This window comes from Ictalurus furcatus, chromosome 6, assembly GCF_023375685.1.
Source record: "Ictalurus furcatus strain D&B chromosome 6, Billie_1.0, whole genome shotgun sequence".
In the NCBI taxonomy this organism is placed as follows: Eukaryota; Metazoa; Chordata; class Actinopteri; order Siluriformes; family Ictaluridae; genus Ictalurus; species Ictalurus furcatus.
This window is the reverse complement of record NC_071260.1, coordinates 27011381-27025396: the sequence shown is the minus strand read 5'-3', so window position 1 is coordinate 27025396 and position 14016 is coordinate 27011381. Positions and strand designations below refer to the sequence as shown.

Here is a 14016-nt window from a genome sequence, read left to right as displayed (position 1 = left end):
CCCGGATGGGTTTCCTTCCGAATTTTATAAGAAATTTCATGTTGCATTGGCCCCATTACTTCTGGCTGTATTCAAGGAATCCTTAGAACTAGCTATGTTGCCACAAACATTGAGACAAGCATCTATAACTCTATTGCTCAAAGATGGGAAGGACCCAACATTATGTAATTCGTATAGACCTATTAGCCTCCTCAATGTTGATGTCAAGATTTTAGCCAAACTTTTGGCCTCTCGTTTAGAGGGGATTCTTCCTAGCATTATTTCAGAGGAGCAAACCGGATTTATAAAAGGACAGCATTCCTTTTCTAATATTTGTACTCTACTTAGTATTTTGTATTCAAAACAAAACAGCGACTCTTCTGAAGTGGTCATCTCTTTGGACGCAGAAAAGGTGTTTGATAGGATAGAATGGGAATATCTTTTTATAGTGCTAAAGAGGTTTGGCTTTGGGGATGGACTGATACCACGGATCCGTTTATTATATGTGGAACCGCAAGCTTCCATATATACCAACGATGCTAAATCTGACTATTTTACTTTGTCATGGGGTACACACCAGGGATGTCCTCTGTCTCCCTTACTTTTTGCCATAGCGATTGATCCTCTCTCGATAATGCTTAGAACTCTTCCTGTATTTCAGGGTATAATTCGCAAAGGAATTGAACATAAAATAGCCCTGTATGCTGACGACTTACTACTTTACGTTACAGATCCAATTGCATCTATTCCAGAGATAATACGCGTATTAAATGACTTTGGTAAATTTTCAGGGTATAAACTGAATCTACAAACGAGTGAATGCTTACCCATAAACGAATCTGGCCAAAAGATAAAACAGACTGAAATACCTTTTCATTTGGAGGATTCAAAATTCAAATATCTCGGAGTTAATGCCAACCATTCCTATTCTGAATTAATGGCGGCGAATTTTACACCCTTAATTTCATACAAGAATTCAGCCTTTCAAAGATGGGCAGCTCTACCATTATCCCCTCTTGGTAGAATAAACACGGTAAAAGTGAACATTCTTCCAAAATTCCTCTACCTTTTCCCGTCCATCCCTTTGTTTTTACCCAAATCTTTCTTCAAGAATATAGACCAATTAATCTCCTCTTTCATATGGGCAGGAAAAACTCCCAGGGTTTCCAAATTTTCACTTCAAAAGAGTCGACTAAGTGGTGGCCTCTCACTGCCCAATTTCATGTATTATTACTGGGCGGCTAATATTCAGAAACTGGTGCTCTGGGTGCAGGCCCCCTCTCTTCCATGGTGCCACTTAGAAGCAAAGTCTTGTATTTCAACCTCCCTCCCTGCTATGGTGTTCTCCTCCCTTCCTATAGCCCTTTCACAACACACAGATAATCCCATAGTATGTACCTCTCTAAAAATTTTTAAACAGTTTCGCCATCATTTTAAATCTATCTTGGTCTCAGCCATGGCACAAATATGTAATAACCACCTCTTTCCCCCCTCCTTTATAGATTCCACATTCTCTTTGTGGGAAAAGAAGGGTCTGAAATGCTTTGAGGATCTTTTCATTAATAATGTGTTTGCAAACTTTTCTGAGTTGTCCTCGTCATTCAGTCTGCCTCCGTCTCACCTATTCCGTTTCTTTCAAATTAGGCATTGTGTCTCCTCCCTATTCACTGGTTTTCCCTCCTTACCTACAAAGTCTGCATGGGAAGAGGTGTTCAAGCTGAATCCTCATAAGGGTGGCATTATCTCACGGATATATGCAACGATCTGATCACAGGACGATTTTTACAATATCAAAACCATTAGTGCTTGGGAAGAGGAATTGGGCCTGAAGCTTGAGGATGATTACTGGGGCAGAGCGTTTGATAATATACGTACCACCACGTCCTGTGCTAGACTTAGTTCCACACAATTTAAAGTGGTCCACAGAGCTCACCTCTCTAGGAGTAAATTGTCTAAAATATATCCCAATGTTCCTGACATGTGTGAAAAATGAAAACTTTCGCACTGTAACCTCAGTCATATGTTTGCACTCTGTCCCAAACTGCAGAACTTTTGGAACTCTTTCTTTGAAACTATGTCCGACGTTCTTAAAATCAAATTGGATGTCTGTCCTTTAATTGCCATCTTTGGTGTTTCATCTCAGCGTCAGCCTCTGAACCATAAACAAGCTAGTGTTGTGGCCTTTGCATCGTTACTTGCTCGGCGCAGAATATTGTTGTCTTGGACCTCTCCACAACCCCCCTCTATAGCAGTCTGGCTTAAAGACTTAATGTTCTTTTTAAAAATCAAGTACAACATCAGAGGCAGGGGTGACTCATTTTTGGGAAAATGGCAACAATTTATTACCTACTTCAATGATGTACGCACCCTGGAGGTGGATTGAGGAAAGGTAGACGGTAAATACTATTTATCTTACCTTTTTGTTTTTGTGTGTGTGTTTTTCTTTGAATGTTTGTTTGTTATTGTCTTTTGTTTCCCCCTTTCTGTGGTTGTTTTGTTGGGGTTGTTGGGTGTGGTGTTATAATGTGTAAAATGCAAATTTCCAATAAAAATTCTATGATCAAAAAAAAAAAAAAAGAACAGACATGTCATGTAATTTCGACCGAGAGGATCCAAAAGCTGTTCTGATGATACAGTATGAAGCAGATTGGAGACACAATTATAACGTGAAGGCTGGGTTGACAGGTTATTAGGGAATGATTAGATTACATTGGGAAAGAGAGACATACATTTCTTTGTATTCATATGGTCCTGAGGGTATACAACGGTTTGCACTAAGTTCTATCTGATAACCTGAGATATTGTGGTTTGGCTTCATAATTACAATATTTTGGGTGAACTTTAGAAGACTTTAGAAGACTTTCCAGAATTTTATCCCTTTTGTTTTTCCAACATGGTAACACAAAACATCAAAAGGTTATACCTAACCCACTTTGTAAAATCAACTTCAAGAGATTTCAGGTCTGGTCTTTGTTTTATTTTAACATCTGCACTTTGTGACTTAATACCTGTGGCAAATTATAACAGAACCTTCATTTAAAAACTGCAAACATCTGTGCCGTCATTCTTCTGAGAAATGAAATTCTAAATAAATTCCAATAGCTACGACAGAAAATAAACTTTACTTCTTTGAATAACATGGATTGTCAAGTCATATCAATCATGACAAGAATGCTAAAACCTCTCCTGAGATTAGCCATATAATGATGCTGGAACTGAAAGCTAGGCTGTGCATAAAATTCTATAATTGCAAAAGTGTAAATGAGTAAAATAACCCTAGCAGATCACTTCTTTTTAGTTGGAGAAGTTTGATAATATGTGTGGAGGCCTGGAGAATCCTTTCACATGGTGCCATTTTGTTTGTGTGTGTGTGTGTGTGTGTGTGTGTATGTGTGCTAATGTTAATGAATCAGTAGCTGTGAAATCTGATGTTGGGAGTGTCTGAATGACAGTTGGTGAAAGCAGCTGGTTAGATGCTTTTCTGATCACAGTTAAGTCAGTGACTCCACACACACACACACACACACACACACACACACACACACTGACTATTTTGATAGAGCCATTCACGTGTCTGCGCAAACACGACTTTCTGAGACAGAAGTGTGGGATTTTTTGACTTTTGACGTTCACTCTTGTCTCTAACTTTGGCTGAGGACTCATGAATATGCAGACAGCAGTGGTGTGTATACATAGCTTAAAGAGATTGGGTGATGAATACCAATCAGTAAACTGTGAGAAAGAAGACTAAAGGCTGAATTCCTTATTCCAGTCTTTCACTTTTTTGTGCTATTAACCCCTTAAACTCCCAGGACCAACTGACATATCTGGATTTAGTTTCCCCCACTTTCTTAATTACAATTACCATATAATATGCTTTAAGATGAAGAATTTACTAGTAGGATGATGCCACACTGATATTGTGACTAACTTTCACAAAGAAAGCTCATGTAAACATTGCTATTTTATTTGTAGGTTGATAATATGTGTATTTTCCCTCACATCTGTATATATCTTAACTTAAAATTGTATATTACTGAGAGTATAGCTTTACTTGGATGCATGCACAGTATTAGTGGATGTGTAGCACTGTATAAACAGCTAGAAGTCTATAGGCCAAGGGTCTCTGGCCACAAGATGGAGGTATTGTTGTAATAAAAGCAAATCAATGGCTGATACAGTCACCAAATCATTGGCTATATCAGGTTGATGTGATGTTAGTTAATGTAGCGGAAATCTTCTTATTTCATTTAATCATATCGCAAATGTTGTGTGTCTCACCTCTTGATTTCAGGATTTTTGGATTAGCAAAGATCTTATCTTGCAGATAAGCAACACTTTCATTTTGCTATTTGAAAGCACCCTCATTACTCTCACATGGTGAACTGCGTTCCAGAAATTCCAAGAGAAATGAATCCTATTGAAAAAGCATGTTCCTAAAGAAAAAAGTCCCAGATTAGAACCATTATGTGTATTTGCTTTAAATTGCTTTCAACTCCCAGGACATGCTGGTGGGTACTGACTTTCTACATACCTTTCCTATTCATTTAGTTACTGAACAGGGCTGGTCTGAATACTCTGGAAAAAGTATTGATTTTTCAATCCTGGATACTAAATACACCTTCCTAGTATGTATTCAGTAATGTGTTCAATTGCAGTACATAAAAAACTACTTATTCACAATATATTTTGAATATATCCTGAAAAATCATGTGGGAAACAACTTGTGCCTCATCATTCTACAGTTTTACCAAAGACACTGTTCCTCTGTGTCACGCTTGGAGGTTGAGATGGATGCAAGTGCAGAGTTATAAAATTTAATAAATAACCAAACAAAACACAAAGACACTATGACTATAAGGCAAAACACTGTGGCAAAGATTAAACATAAACTAAAGCTCAAAACATGGAGACAAAGACAAAGGCAAAGAAAGACAAACGTAAGACAAGGAATGCAGTGCAAGCAGTGGCTATATACATGAGTGTTCATTAACAGAAATGTGATTCAGGTGCAGGTGGTCATATGACTATAATGCAGTGGCTGCTGGGAACTGTCCTTTAGAGTTCCTTCTCTAATACATGACACTCTGTGTTTTCTTTATGTCATGCTTCTAGATAGGAAGGTAATTACTTTTTACATAGAATAATCAGGGATCAAGGTGAATGGACTAGAAATGTACTCATGGTGCTTATACAAAATGTCTTTTTTTACTGCATAATTAGTACTTCAGGCTGCTCTGTTATGATTCAAATCAACTAATAATTATGGAAGGTAAAAAATAATGGTGCATTATGTTCTTAATTCTAAGGGTATGAAATCCATACATGTAAAAATGAGTACTCAGTACATACTCAGACAAGTGTGAAATCCATTCTTCTGAGTGAAGATCAATCCATCTGTCCATCCATCCATCCATCCATTTTCTGTACTGCTTATCCCACACAGGGTTGTGTGGGATTCTGGAGTGTCTCAGGGTCTTGGGGCACAAGGACCCTGGACAGGGTGCCTACCCATCACAGGGAACAATCGCACACACACACGCACACACGGCCATTCACACACTATGAACAATTTATAGATGCCAATCAGCCGCATGCTAATTTGTACTGGGGAGGAAACCAGAGTACCTGGAAAAACCCCTGAAGCATGGGGAGAACCTGCAAACTCCACGCACATAGGGCAGGGTTGGGAATTGAACCCCCAACCCTGGAGGTGCAAGGCAAATGTGCTAACTACTAAGCCACCATAATACCCCCCAGCCCCCCCAGGAATGTTCAAAATTATATTGTTAGTCATTCGTTCGAAAGCTGCTGCCATTTTTAATAGCATTTTTCATTTGAATTATTTTTAATCACAAAAATGCACAATTATTTCACTTTTTTTTATTACCAGTGATATGTATTAAAACAGAATTTCCACTGGTCAAAGATGCCATGTCCACTGACTGCGGGTGTCTAGTGTGCAACACAAACAAGACAGTTTAGGTATTACTGTGTTTTTAAGAGGTTTTTTTTTTGTTTTGTTTTTTCTTAACATTTGTGAAATGCCTAAATAATCCCTTTACCTCTTGCCTACAAAACGTAACATGGACTAAATACAGATACATCAGTTTTTACTTTTCACATACCTAACACTATTTACTTGTATTCACAAATTATTACTGAAAAGCTTTATGGTGAATAACCGAATAATAAGTTCAAAGTTTAAGAGGTTAAATGACAGTTTATGACCAACTTTACAGTAAAATATAATCTTTGTTATAATAAAGGATCATGTCTTTGGTTTTCGTGACACAGCCTGGTACTATGGTCTGTCCTCTGCTGTTCTCCTGCTGTGGGATGATAATTGTGTGTGCAGATCTCTGCAGGAGGGGAAAAAATATCTAATCCTCTGAAGAGTTCACACGCTTTGGGCTTTGCTCCCCCTTCTAAGGCCCGTCTTGTGCCCACCTCAGAGCTAACGAGAAACAGCAGCTTCTCATAGGCCCACTCTGAACAAAGAGGCCCATGCTTGAATTGCAAATAAACATTTATAAACAGAATTTGATCAGCTTTTTTTATTTATTTATTTCCTGCTATGGTGAAATGTGTTTGAGTCCTGACCAAGAATTCATTCAACAGCTTTATTCTCACAACAGTTACGGGAAGAAGGATAATACACTGTTGCTGCAATTAGACATGCTGTATATGTTGTTCAGTATGTTTTCTGTAAGGAATTATACTGTGATTAGATAGTGGTTTTGAGCAGACCTCCTATGCTATCCAGTGGGAGCTTGGTGAAATATGTTTTGGGCGTGTGTTTAAGTGTTTGCTTAAAGGGTTGCAGTTGTTTAGTTTTCTGTTTTCTCTGTAGCAGGCAGGTCACCCAGACACTCACTTACTTTCCCAGGAGGCGAGGTGGAGGTGTGATGTCACATTTACTACAGTATACACAAAAGATGATATTTACTGCCACACAAAGTACACAGCTGTCTTTCTGTAATCACTCTCATTAGTTTTTCCATTGGCATTCACCTAAAATGCCCTTGCAGTTATCAGATAATGGGTTTTACAAACATCAGAAATACATATCATTAAAGCTGCCACCTCTGAGTTGGCCATTCACGGTGACCTCTTGGAAGTAACAGCTTCCCTCGGGAGGTGTGGTGTGGTGTTCTGTAAATGCTGTTTCCTGTTATAGACAGAGGGGTGGAGTGGAGTAGATTTTATTAAGGTTAGTCCCAGAATGCTGTTTTTTTCCTAATTTGTTTCCTGCAGCATATACTATGCCTCATTTGCTGTGTGTGTGTGTGTGTGTGTATTTTAATGTGTGTGATGTAAGTGTATGCTCTATGTTTTCAACATACTGGCTTTCTCCTCCCTCTTTGTGGCTAAACACCACAGGGAAACTGTGTGTTCTGAGTATTACTATTTATATGCCTCTGTGTTTCTGGGCTTGATCCCTCGATGTACACCCTGTTTCACCATAACCCAATTAAACTGTATGTGGTGATAACAACTGTATATGCCTTTTAAAAATATCTGTTGTTAAATTATGGTAGAATTTGTCTGCACAACCTAAAAAACAAGCTAATGCAGTTAATCAGCATTCACTACGATGTTTGGGATGGTAGTTATATGTACTGTATTATATGTATAAATTTCTTATTCTGGTTGTTGGCCTTAATTAATACATTTCTTTATAATTAATAGGAGGTTTTAATAATATCTTGCATTGACTTTCATGTTATTGCTTGATTGACTAGCTTTAGGTAGAAGTCTAACTTTCAGACATGTCACATACATTAGTGTTATGTGGCATGTGTTTTAACATCTCAGACAAACAGTTTCAGTCAATATACATAGCTATTGATAAACATGAAACATTTTTGTTTATTTCTTGTTATTTGTTCCACGATCGTTAGAGAATCTGTGATCGCTAGCTAGCAAGCAAGTAAGCTAAAGTTAAACTTATACATCAATCAGCCATAACATTAAAACCACTGAGAGGTGATGTGAATAACATTGGTTATCTTGTTTCAATGGCACCTGTCAAGAGGAGGGATACATTAGGCAGCAAGTGAAAAGTCAGTTCTTGACGTTGATGTGTTGGAAGCAAGAACAATGGGCAAAGGATCTGTGGCCCAACTGGTGAACCGGTGACAGGGTCATCTGTGCACAGGGCTTATTGATGTGTGTGGGGAGCAAAGGCTATCTCATCTGGTCTGAACCCACAGAAGAGCTACTGTACTGTACTTGTGACATTGTTGCAGACCAAGTACACCCATTCATGGCAATGGTATTCTCTAATGGCAGTGGCGTCTTTCAACAGGATAATGCGTCCTGCCACCATGCAAAAATTGTTCAGGAATGGTTTGATGAACATGACAAAGAGTTTAAGGTGTTGACTTGACTTCCAAAATGCCCCAGATCTTAATCCGATCAAGCATCTGAACACTGGCATCCCACAGCACTGGGTGCCTAGTCCACTTCTATACTCCTGGTTTACCCATGACTGTGTGCATCTGCATAACTCCATCATCATTATGAAGTTGTAGTTCACATCAGCAACAATGATGAGTCGGCCTAAAGAGATGAGATCCAAAGCCTGGCAGCATTCTGTAACAACCTCACCGTCAATGCCAGGAAGGCCAAAGAGCTCATTGTGGACTTCCAGAAATTTAAAAGGAGCAGACATTCCCCCTTCTACATCAATGAGACTGAAGTAGAGCGTGTCTCCAGCTTCGAGTTCCACATCTCTGAGGATCTACCCTGGCACCATAATGCTTCAATTCTGGTTAGGAAGGCACAATCATCACTGGTCAGGAAGGCACAGGAAGTATCATTACTTCCTGTGGAAAATGAAGAAAGTTCATCTGTCTCCCCAGATTTTAACAAGTTTCTATAACTGCACCATTGAGAGCATCCATCTCCATCACAGTGTAGTATTGCAGCTCCACAGTCCTACAAAGGGTGTTGGAAACCGCCCAACTCATCATTGGTGCCCAACTACCAACCAGTGAACATCTTCACCACAGTAGATATCTATGTAGATCACGCAACATCATCAGGGACTCCTCCTATCCCAGTCACAAACTGTTTACCCTCCTTCCATCCAGGAGGAGATGCAGGAATTATATTTTATGTTGTGATTTATTTATTTATTTGCTATGTATAAATTAACATATTCAACCTGCACTTATTTGCACAGTGCTACTGTTTGCATTGTGCACTGTGCAATGACAGTAAAGTTCTATCTATCTATCTGTCTATCTGTCTGGCCCCACCTCGCAACTTACAGAATTTAAAGGATCTGTTGCAAACATCTTGGTGACAGATTCCACAGCACACCTTCAGAGGTCTTGTGTCCATTCCTTTGATGGCACAAGGGGGACCTACACAATATTAGGCAGATAGTTTTAACGTTATGGCTGATCGGTGTACATTCCTGCAGTTGATTAATTTCCAGTAACAGCATGTCCCAAAATGTTTTATTCCACTTATACCACAACAATATACCAATAAGTACAACTTATCTTTATTGATGAATGAAACTTTTCCCCACACATTTTATAGTTATGTTTAATGTGAACGTCAAGTTAGTTACTGTTATCACTTAATTATGTAACATTGCATTCTACTGACTAGCTACATTCTGTCCAGATTGTGGAAATCAGCAGAGAAAAATGTTTCTTTCTAAATGTTAGTGCAAGATCAGTGGAGTAAATGTCAATATGAATGAAAACATTGGTGGGCTGATATATCAGTTGGGCTGTAATGACTGTTTCCTAACACTGATGTTGATAAGAGTTGCTGGCCATATCCAGATTGTGGTAATCTAACCCTGTGGAGTTGTGTAAGCATCCCTGGAGGTATCAGCATGGAAAGAGTGGTTTCTCTGGCTTTGGCTGTGGTTATAATTGTGGTTAGGAGGAGGGAACTGGTGTTGAAAGACCCATGGAAGCCTGATGGCTGAAAAACAGACTAAATAGCACACATGTACCTTAAAATGTCTCCTCCATACATAATTCCTGATAAAATGAAAATATGGCTCCTACTCTGAGAGGCAGTAAATCATGCTTTGTGTAATGAAGGCCATGGTCTTGTTATTTAACCCTTTGAACTAATCAGGCCAGGTGACGAAAGTCTTCTGGCCAATCTCAAAGGTTATACAACTGTAAGTCTTCTGGATTCTTCAGACTGATTTTGGTTTCTAGGGTTCAATATATATATATATATATATATATATATATATATATATATATATATATAACATAAGTAAGCATAATCCTTTCAATACTATAATGAACATGAGTGAAATTAATTAATTCATCTTCAGTAAATGTTTTATCCTGGTCATGATGTATCAGGATTTCAGGAACACTGGGCATGTGGTGGGAATACACCCTAAACAGGGACACCAGTCTATTGGGACATGGACACGCACACAGACATGGGGAGAACACGTGAAATTCTGCATAAACTGTAACCCGAGCTCAGGATCGAACAGGACACCCATGACCTTTTTTTTTTTTTACCACTGTGCTAATATTTAAAAAAACTGGGATGGCAGACCAGATTGCAGAACTAATGCTTATTTCTTTGCCCTCCACTCTAAGGTTTAAACTTTACTGCCTCTGACTAGTTGGTGTTTTGTCCTGTAAAGCCAAGAGAATGTGGATTTACAGTACATCTGTAACCACCAAGTAACCATGGGATACCAAGTGTGAAGTGGAAAATTTCATTTATGAATGAAACGGTTCAACCTCATATTGTAAAACCCAGCCTCTACATAGAATTATACTGTCATATTACAAATATTAAAATCTTTAATATATATTCAGGGAGAAGCACTTTACTTGCTTAGCCAAATAAGGAGTTTTGTCTAAAATGTCCTGGTCTTTTCCCAATCTTCAATTGTCCCGTTTCCTGTGCCCACTTTAGCCTCAGATTCCTCAAAGAGACCATCTGACTCAAGGTTTAATGGGTTGTGCATTCTGAGATGCTTTTTTGCACACCATGGCAGTAATGAGTGGTTATTTGAGTTACTGTAGACTTCTTGTTATCTTGAAACAGTCTGGCTATTCTTTAGAGACTCTAGAGACTGTTTTATGTATGACTGTGTGTGTGTGTGTGTGTGTGTGTGGATACATCATATACGTAAATGTATGTGATGGTGTGATATATTACTTTCTTTTTTTGCCATCATATCCTTTTTAGAGACCGGGCAACTACATATTTTTTTAAGTAATGAAGTTCCATCCATCATTATAGCTTTTGTTTCTTGACCTTTCAGAGTGACACGAGCTCATTTGCTTTTCTTATGAACAGCTTGTAAATCACTGAGGCCTCCTGGTCATGTAATATTCCAGCCAGTGGGATACACACGGTCTGGACCTAGTGCTTTGATACCTCTGTCAATAATCAACATGGAAGTTAAAAACCTGTGTCTAGACCGGAGCTTTTATCCAGGCACTGGTTAAACTAAATAATGACCCCTAAATAATGTGGAGGAAGGAATTACAATGCCTGCTGCATGTATAATACAGACTTCCCATTTTGCTTTTTGAGGAGAATCACACACAAATGTATGTCAGTGTGTGTGTGTGTGTGTGTGTGTGTGTGTGTGTGTGTGTATTTCCTTTCCACTGCTAACAATGAAACTCAGGAAATATGTCAGGACAAAGCCCAGACAGCCAGGCTCTTGTTCTCACTGAGTGCTGTCGTGGGGAGAGAGTGAGATTATGGCACTGTGCGAATAAGAAGTTCTCTGTTTGGATCCAACTGACACCCAGGGCTGCTTCTGATCGAGGTGTGTGTCTGACCGGAGCATCGGAACGTGAAGTGCGATGTCCCTTTGGCTGGTGAGTCTGAGCTATTGCTTTCAGTCACTGAAACAAACAAACCTGCTGTCTCTGGTAATTACATTACACATGTAGTAGATCAGGAACTGTAAATATCACACTGCTGAAAATCTTGCTTACTCAAAGTGAAACTTTATTATTATTTTTTTCTGTAGCTTAGAATGCAAACATAATGCATCATTGCTCTCATTCGTTATGAGGGGCTTTTCCTCATTTACTCCAAAATACAGGAACAGATGGAGTCATTTAAGAAATGACATCCTGATGATGATGATGATATATTGGCACACAACGTGTAATCTGTAAGAAGTTGCTCCCCTGAGGCTGTGTTTTCAGCTCTTCACTGAGATTTTCTTCCATGTGACGGAAGACAAAAGTGTTGTCAAATTGCTACAAGCCTCGACTTGTTGATGAGGCGTTCTGTGGAATGCCTCTTCTATGAAGCGCAGACTGGTGGCAGACTGTTTGTGTATGAAAATGACCAATCGAAATCAGACACTGTAAGAAAATTCTCTGGAACTTCTTCTGGGAAAATAGAAAGTCTGAAGAGCTTTGTCTGCATATTGGCTGACGTTAGGATTGATTCTGTAGGGAGCATCTAGTTTCCAAGAATCCTAAATTGCGTTCAGTTTTATTGTAAAAGGAAGAGGAGTTTTTGTGAGCGGCTAAATAGATGACCATCACCTCCTTACAGAGATGAGTCTATTTTTCGTTTGAGGGTAATATAAGCTTGCTTTGTTGTGACGCAAATGACCTCAATTGACAGAATGATTTTCCAGCAAGATAAAATAAATGAAAAATGTTTACTTTTATCTAAAAATAAATGACTTTTTAATCAGTTTGCATGTAGCTTGTATATGAAGATTCTCTCATTTATATTGTTCCAATGTTCCAATCTCTGATGTGAAATAATCTTTAAGTATGTGATGTATAGCAGTATCTAGCAGTATTTGGACAGAAAGATTTATACTGTACGTCTGCGTCCAAACGACCATTTTAAATATATCTCCTGTCTAGCAGCGCTGTAGACAACCTTTATTAAATCCATCTCTTAAGATAAATTGTTTTGACTAATCTTTTGCCAAGTCAACTTGGAAGGAAGCAGTTACTAAATTGCGTGACTAAATTCGGAGTTATATTACAGTAAATTGCCAGAAGCAACAGTTGTTTAATTGTCAACCTTTTGGAAATTGAGACGCTGTGCTTATTTTATAGCAATTACTGACAGAAACACAAAAAGAAGATTGTTGCTTATGCTGTATTAGCTATGAAAATTTCTTGGCTTCCAATAGCCAAAAGGAAAAGAATCAATCTAAAATAATAAGGAATTTCACAAAGGTTAGGATGACAGAGCAAAACAAAGAAGTAGAAGGACTGCTGAAATGGTGATAGCTGTGAAAATACTGTTTTGATATCTTTTGGTACTTTTGTGTTGGGAATGCTCTGAATTCCCAGTTTCAATATCTGCAGGTCATTCAAAGGGTCCATTAGTGTTTTTAAGTCATCTTTATGCACAGTTCCAGCTATAGGGGCCTGCAAGTGAAGCGTGGCAGCACAATTAAAACATGTTTACACAGCCACATTTGGCTTGAGGTTCTGTCACTTTGCACTGGGCTTTGTGGGAGCAGATTGGAGATTGAAATAACACACACTTGTGTACGGTCACTGAACTCCATTGCAGAGCAACTGGCCGAAACAATGACCTTTGAAAAAGCTTCTGGATGGGAAATGAAAAGGATGTTGTCGGTTTCCTTGACTGTTATGGCTTTCCTGCTTGTCTTAAAGATGTAACAAAATTAAAATAAATGCACATTGCTTGTTTGAAAGTGTAGACCAAATGTGCTGGATCTAACAGTAGACTGCACCAGTTCCCATAAATTCTATATAAAAATTTGCTCCTAACCTTCTTTTATGGAGCCACATTTCTCAAACCTGTCCCCGGGTATGTAATATTTCTCCAACTTGGAGGGTGATCCAAAATGCCATTATTACATGGAACTTTTAAAAAATATTTCTATACATGCGAATGGTGCCTAAGCACCGGGTATTTTGGAAGCTGAGAGAGACTAAAATTTGGACTATGTATGATCCCTGAGAACTACTTTGGGAAAAAGTGCTATACAAGCGTTGATTCTCTTCACGCAGCCACCCTATATATTTAGAGATAAAAGCTTTTCATGCGTGACAGTGCGTG

At 38.6% G+C, this 14016-nt stretch overlaps 1 protein-coding gene across 8 annotated transcripts in view; it reads left to right on the top strand.

Moving 5' to 3' along the window:
- Positions 1-14016, top strand: part of tns1b (tensin 1b) — a 265947-nt gene that overhangs the window by 57853 nt on the left and 194078 nt on the right. The window contains exon 1 of one of the 8 annotated variants that reach the window (XM_053627381.1): positions 11667-11822. The exons of the other annotated variants lie outside the window; for them this stretch is intronic. Within the exon in view, the coding sequence (XP_053483356.1) occupies positions 11808-11822 (15 nt within the window). The 5' untranslated portion in view covers positions 11667-11807. Of the gene's footprint in view, positions 1-11666; positions 11823-14016 lie in introns of those variants that run through there. 8 annotated transcript variants of the gene reach the window in all.